The sequence below is a fragment of the Drosophila sulfurigaster genome, chromosome X (genome assembly GCF_023558435.1).
Source record: "Drosophila sulfurigaster albostrigata strain 15112-1811.04 chromosome X, ASM2355843v2, whole genome shotgun sequence".
Classification (NCBI taxonomy): Eukaryota; Metazoa; Arthropoda; class Insecta; order Diptera; family Drosophilidae; genus Drosophila; species Drosophila sulfurigaster.
Window position 1 is genome coordinate 20,101,146 of NC_084885.1, and position 6,478 is coordinate 20,107,623.

Sequence of the window (6,478 nt, forward strand, 5' to 3'; positions counted from 1 at the left end):
CTTTTTCAGGTAATTTTCGCGCATAAAAATGCTGTCACTTACCAATCTTATTTTCACCGTTATTTGAGTGAAGAAATGCAGTACTTGTTTTTAAATTGTGTATTTATCCAAAAGCTGTTATTTTTACGTAAATATGAGCAGTGGCAACAGAAGAACTGAATGATGAGAAAGAATCTTCACAATTTTTTAAATACACCGGAATAAAAAACGGCTTTAAGTGACGCGCACAACCGTTCACAATTGAAAAAATACTAAAGAGTTTAATGCAGTGTAACCAGCTGGAACTCTTAAGTGTATTGTTGTGTTAGTATAGTTCCACGCCGAAACCAGTATATTTTTCGATTTTTAACTTATTGGTCACATCCCAACAACAGGTGCGCAATAAAAAAGCTTTTTTCAAGCAATAAAGTGATAATTCATCTTAAGTGATAAAAATGTATTTAATTATAAATACATTTATGTGTAGTGATATGTTACTGATAAGATATGTTGTTAAAGGTCAATTTCAAAATCAATCTGTTGATAATAGCTGGCTGGGCTCCTAGCGTCAAATTGGAATGAAAGCTCTGTTTGCTTCTCTTCTCCATTCGCATCGCATTCATCACATAAAATGAGCGGTCCCATTTACTATGGCGCAGAATTGGTGCGTCGTGTGCTAACCTGGCATCTGGTCAACGAGGCCGTCGAGGAGGCTTTAAAAGCGGTTGCTGCGCAATCAAGGAATGCGCCACAATTGCCGTATGTCGTCAGTCAACCGATGCGCAGTGTGACCATTGCCGGCACAGAGAGTAGCCAACTACTGTTCACCATGCCCGCCTACGTGGGCAACTACCGTTTGACTGCGGCAGGCGCAGCTGGTGATGCCGGCAATGCAACACGCTCGACACTGGCATGCAAGCTGGTCACGTCGTTCCGTGGTAATCGAGAGCTGCAGCCGCCGTTGCCAAGCATTGCGGCCAACATACTGCTGTTCAATGCAGGAACAGGGGAACTGGATGCCATCATGAGCGGCACCGATATCACCACTTGGCGCACTGCAGCCGCCTCTGTGGTGGCCACCAAGTATCTGTACTTTGCTCGCTTCAACGCAGCGATCAGTGAGTTGCCTATCAAGGTGGCCATCATCGGTTGTGGAACTCAGGGCGAGATACACGCTGTGGCCATGTGCGCCAACTTTAAGGTCGAGCAGCTGCTGCTCTACAATCGCACCGCAACGCGTGCCCAGCAATTGGCCGACAAGCTGCGCAACATGACGAACTTGCAGCACACGCCGGAGATTGTTGTTTGCAACTCAGCGCGCGACGCTGTGCGAGATGCGAATGTCATTTGTGTGGCCACGTTCAGTCGGGAGCCGCTCTTCAATGTCTGCGATCTAGGCTCAAAGCGTGGACTACACATCAACGGTAAGATTAATAAGATTCCAATCAGTAATGAATCCCAAACTTATTGTTTTCCTTCTTCGATTGCAGCTGTTGGAGCTGGCGAAGTGGCTTTCGGTGAAGTGGCCACAGATGTCTACCAGCAATCAGAAGTGTTTGTCGATAGTCTGGCCAATGCCGAGCACGAGCTAAAGGGATTCCCCGTGTCCATTGCTGGCGAAGTTGGCGGCGTTATCAATAGAGACTATAAACCGGAGCCAACGTCGACGACACTTTTCCAATCGATGGGTAAATAAATTTTCCTGCGCCTCCTTCAATTGTCTAAACATGTTTCTTTTTTTCAGGAATGGCATCTGAGGATGCCTGCGTAGCCGAAGCCGTTCGCTCAGCTCTTCTAACGATCGACTCCTAATGGAATAAAGCATCTACTTGAATTAACGTTGCTATAACAATGGAATTCGTTAATTGGAAATTTAAAAGCAAGCGTACTTCGCATTATATTGAACTTATTAAAAACGGTAACGATTTTCATTACAATTTCTTGTTGTTTTATCATTTTGGTTTTTCTATGTTATAATTTTCTTTAGTTCTTTGTTTTTGGTTTAGTTTTTTATATTACAATTTTATTTTTCTTTAATAATTTGGTTTTGGTTTAGTTTTTTTGTTGTAAAATTCTTTGAGTTAAATCCGATTATTCAATTTTGTAGAAAATTTCCATTTACATTCTATGGCTACAGAAACTGAGTTCTTCGGGCGGTTTTTTGTTTAATTAACTATCTTAAATTAAACTTTGGAAAGTTTGGTCATTTATATCTGAGTAATGATAATTACAATTTCTTGTTGTTTTGTCATTTTTATTTACAAAAGTTTGAAAAACCAATAATTTGTAAATTTGTAATTTTTATATTATATTGAGAAAGTTTGATGATTACGGCCCCTAGAAAAAACGTGTATTATTATCTCTTGGTTAGTTGAAGAATTGAAAAAGAATAATTTGTTATACCAGTTAGAAATTTCAACTTTTAGTTTAATTTGTCGCTCAATTCAATTTGATTACTACTTAACTTTTAAAAGCAATAATCACATTACTTTTTCGTAAATAAAAAAAACGTTAAGAAATTATTATTATCCCAAATTTGTATTATAAAAATTGCAAACGTCGAGCTCTTGGTTAGGCAAACAGATTTAAATATATAAAATTATGATTAAACTAAAAGTTTTCAGTTTGGAATAAAGTCAGTTTAGAATACTAATTACATTGAAATTTATAATTTAAATAAAAGTTATTACATTAGTTATAATTAGATCTAAAAGAACAATTTCAACAGCATGTTTCTAGCTTTTCTTCTACTCAAGTATAAGAGTATTTATAAGACTTGATAAAACTTGTTGAAAATTCAGCAAACATTATTGTTGTCGTCGTCGATTCCTTTAGTTGATTCTTTCACTGTTTAATTTAGAAACATTCGCATATATTCATAAAAGATTCTGGTTCAAGTTCGTATAATATTTTGCGTTATTGCTTTAGCTGTTGTGTTACTGCTTTGCAGATAAATCAAGTTTCTGCTGTTGCTCTTTCGCAACTCGCGGCTGAATATATTCATGCTGAGCCAGCTCAAACACATTCATGCGATCCTCTTTGCAATGCGTCAGGCAGCAGCGAATGAAATTCTACAATTATCAACAAATGATTAACAATACTATAGAAATTGGAAACTAACCTTTGCCTCGTTGGAGACAGTTGGCTCGTTGGGAAACTGCACTTCGGTGGCATTCAGTATGAGTTTCTCTTTAACGATCACAGCCGGCGATATATTGTGTGCGAATGGCTTCTTGCCGTACAAACAATGATAGAACACAACACCCAAGCTCCAAACATCGACTTTCGAACAGATCTTCGGCGGATCGTCGCCAACAACAAAACATTCGGGGGGCAAATACCTACAAAACAGAATGAAATCTGAATTATTTTTACATATTTCAAACGCAATTTCAATTGTAATCACTCACCATAAGGTGCCAGCTCCTTGGGATGTCAGATCCATGCCGTCATCTGGTTCGTAGTTCTCAATGTCCATAACTTTCGACAGCCCGAAGTCGGTCAATTTGATCGCACCGCAGACATTTCCCTCGCTTAACAATATGTTTCCCGGTTTGATATCGTAGTGAATGACAGGCGGCTTAATCTCATTTAGATACTTCAGAGCAGAGGCAATCTGAGTTGTGAATAAATTAAAGAAAAAACATTAATTAAATGCGGAAATAATTATTGAAGAAGTGTGTTAAATTTGAAAATGTAGCCAAATCTCGTTTAAAGGTCACACATTATAGGCGCTTAAGTGAAAATACTTGTAATGAAGCAACATCTTTGTCGTCTGCTTTCTATAATATTCTTAGTTTTGCAATCCTTGCATTCTCGTGTTTATTAATTGAGTATTATGAAAAATGATACACAAAAAGAAATTCAATCTTTATTTAAATGAAATCTTTTTCTTAAATAAAACATGTTTATTTAAGGGCAACATCATTGTTCTCTGCTTTCTATAATTTTTCCTTAAGTTTGCAATTCTTACATTCTTGTGTTAATTAGTTAAATATTAAGTAAATTTGAAAACAAACATAAATTCAGTTTTCATCTAACTTAAAACTCATTTTTCATATGTTTACTTAAGTGTTTAAAAATATTTCAGATATTCAAGCAGAATATCAAAGTAAAAATAGCTCCAATTATATTATTATTTTATTGAAATAACAAATAGAATTCCTTATTGCATTGAAATCTCCAAAATATAACATAAATTTAACAAAAGTTTGAAAGTGTGAGTGAAAGAGAACAAATTGTTTGATCAGCTTTAAAGTAATCCGATCTTTCCGAGAGTATTGTTCACCTTATTGTAGTTGTTAACTCACCTGCATTATTATTGAGCGAGCCTGACGCTCGGGTATAGTTTTATGCTGTTGCAGATAATGGGAGAGATCGGGTCCATCGCAATACTCCATGACAGTGCAAAATGAATTGGCATCGATCTCAAACACATCGTAGAGCTTTACTATCAGCGGACTATCCATCGACATGTGAATGTTATACTCACGCAATGCGTGTCTAAAGATTGAAATAATACATGAGATATTAACAGTGAATCAAAGATGAAGTTGTTTTTTTAAAAATGAAATGAACACTAACTTATTCCTAAAGATACAATTTAATTTTTTTTTTTTTTAAGCAATACAATCCAAATTTGATAAATTAGAAACTCTTCTAAATATTTTAAATGCAACTAAGTTGTATGTGGCATATATTTTCAATATTTAAATTACATTATCATGGACAATTTATATGGCAAATTCTCCTTCGGAATTTGTCGCTTACGACACTATTTACAGTGAAAAGAACAAAACTACCCAAATTTAAAAAAATAAGTAAACATTTTTCTCTAAGATTCAATTTTAGAAACGTTACTTGTTTTACGATAAAACATATAAATTCGGTCATCTTTTGTTTTTCGAATCAATTCGTTAATTTTTCTCAATTTACCCAATTCATTGAAAGCTCTAATTAAAGTGCTAATCCTATTGATTATATCTTTACTAAAGATTCAACTTTACTCAAATTAAAAACATGTATTGGTATATGTTTTTTCTTGTCAATTTCGCCAGAGAATTAATTATATCTAACTTTAATTTATTCTTTCTGTTTCTTGCTTGTTGCTCACCTGAAATAATTCGCTTTCTTAACCTCCGACCAATTGTTGTTCAATTGATGAATTTTGCATGCTGCATAGCGTTGCTCCTTGAGATCGAATGCTTTGTACACCTCTGAGTAGCCGCCCTTGCCAAGCAGTATTAAGAGTAGATAGCGATCATTTAGCACAGGATTATTGTTATAGATGGACTGCAAAGCAAAGAATAGTTGATGGCAGACATTTATGCTGATATTAATATTTAGTAAAGGAACCGTTTAATTATTTACTTAATGATTATTTGCCGAGTATTAATAATTCCTTAGCGAATTAATAACAGTAATTCAAAATAATTCTATTCTCTATGCTTGCAGTCACCTCACCTGATCTTCGTTTTGAATGCGCTTGACTTCGCGAATATGGATACCACGTTGACACACGAGACTTTCCAACTCGCGCTGCAGATCGGCGTCCTCCTTTTCGAGTGCATTCTGTCGCAGTTTGAGCATCTCATCGTGTTGGTAATACTCTTGTGCTGTATATTCATTTGATTTGCGATCTGGTTTAACAAATTTCACTACTTTGCAGAGATTGCCGCTGTCAAAGCTGGCGAAGCCATCGTTGCCAAAATATCCTGTGCTGCCAGGACCAACGGTCGTGATTGGAAGCCCCTTCTCAGACAATTGCGAGGACTCATTCAAATTGGAATTCTGTTGTTCGTGCTGCTGTTGATGATATTCCTCAGTGCACTGCTGATTGCGATCAAACTCAGATGATCGATGCTTTAACAGCAACTGCTTCAGACGTTCGATCTCTTCACGTTCAGCAACAATCGCTTCACGTCGTCGACCGATCTCCTGGAATGCAGAACCATTTGTCCAGTGTTCATTCAATGTTTTGCCTTTGCGCTGTACAACAAACTGTCCCAGGCGCAAACGATTCTCCATGGATCTCACTCGCACCTCCTTCTTCTCGATGCTGCAACGCTCCGTGAGCAGCCGCTTGATCACATCGATGCACTTGGCAATGTGCGACTTTTGCTGTTCGATTAACGCTAACGTCTGATGGTGGCAACGCTTCGAAAGGAAATTAACCAACATAACTTTGAGTTTCAACAGAATGTTGTCAGATTTGTTGTTATTTATTTGTTGCTTATCAATGTCATTATTCTGTTCAGATTTTATATTCAAGTTGGCTGCGATTTCAACCTCAAAGTAACAATGTTAAATATAACTATAACAGCCTCATATGAATATAATTATTTATATCACATTTTATCGACCAAGCCATAAAAAGTCAAATTGTATTTCACCATTTAAGTACTCCAAAAATTAAAGACATATTTACAGCTGTAAACTTTGAAATAGCAGTGCTTACGAGCTACATGTTCAATATTAAAAAATACTATTATAAACGCAA

The 6,478-nt window shown here is 36.4% G+C and overlaps 2 protein-coding genes across 2 annotated transcripts; one reads left to right on the forward strand and one right to left on the reverse strand.

Annotated features, from left to right (window-relative positions):
• The first annotated feature begins 395 nt into the window (after window positions 1–395).
• On the forward strand, window positions 396–5,677 carry LOC133847764 (ketimine reductase mu-crystallin). Its single transcript, XM_062282974.1, has 5 exons — window positions 396–1,403; window positions 1,470–1,667; window positions 1,724–1,897; window positions 5,434–5,580; window positions 5,648–5,677. Exons 1-3 carry the CDS (start codon window positions 611–613, stop codon window positions 1,789–1,791), a joined length of 1,059 nt encoding a protein of 352 aa, XP_062138958.1. The 5' UTR covers window positions 396–610; the 3' UTR covers window positions 1,792–1,897; window positions 5,434–5,580; window positions 5,648–5,677.
• Window positions 2,627–6,254, reverse strand: LOC133847763 (serine/threonine-protein kinase tousled-like 2). Its single transcript, XM_062282973.1, has 6 exons — window positions 5,443–6,254; window positions 5,093–5,271; window positions 4,290–4,482; window positions 3,390–3,595; window positions 3,101–3,320; window positions 2,627–3,050 (listed from the first exon to the last, which is right to left on the reverse strand). The coding sequence occupies exons 1-6, from the start codon at window positions 6,157–6,159 to the stop codon at window positions 2,916–2,918; spliced, it is 1,650 nt and encodes a 549-aa protein (XP_062138957.1). The 5' UTR covers window positions 6,160–6,254; the 3' UTR covers window positions 2,627–2,915.
• Between the last annotated feature and the right edge of the window lie 224 nt (window positions 6,255–6,478).

Excerpts from the sequence above, each read along its gene's own strand:
- LOC133847763 (XM_062282973.1), bottom strand. The coding sequence starts at position 6,159 with ATGTTGGTTAATTTCCTTTCGAAGCGTTGCCACCATCAGACGTTAGCG. Across the intron at positions 5,272-5,442 it reads GCATTCAAAACGAAGATCAG|TCCATCTATAACAATAATCC; the intron begins GTGAGGTGACTG and ends TTTGCTTTGCAG. Across the intron at positions 3,321-3,389 it reads CAAGGAGCTGGCACCTTATG|GTATTTGCCCCCCGAATGTT; the intron begins GTGAGTGATTAC and ends TCTGTTTTGTAG.
- LOC133847764 (XM_062282974.1), top strand. The coding sequence starts at position 611 with ATGAGCGGTCCCATTTACTATGGCGCAGAATTGGTGCGTCGTGTGCTA. Across the intron at positions 1,404-1,469 it reads GCGTGGACTACACATCAACG|CTGTTGGAGCTGGCGAAGTG; the intron begins GTAAGATTAATA and ends CTTCGATTGCAG. Across the intron at positions 1,668-1,723 it reads GACACTTTTCCAATCGATGG|GAATGGCATCTGAGGATGCC; the intron begins GTAAATAAATTT and ends TCTTTTTTTCAG.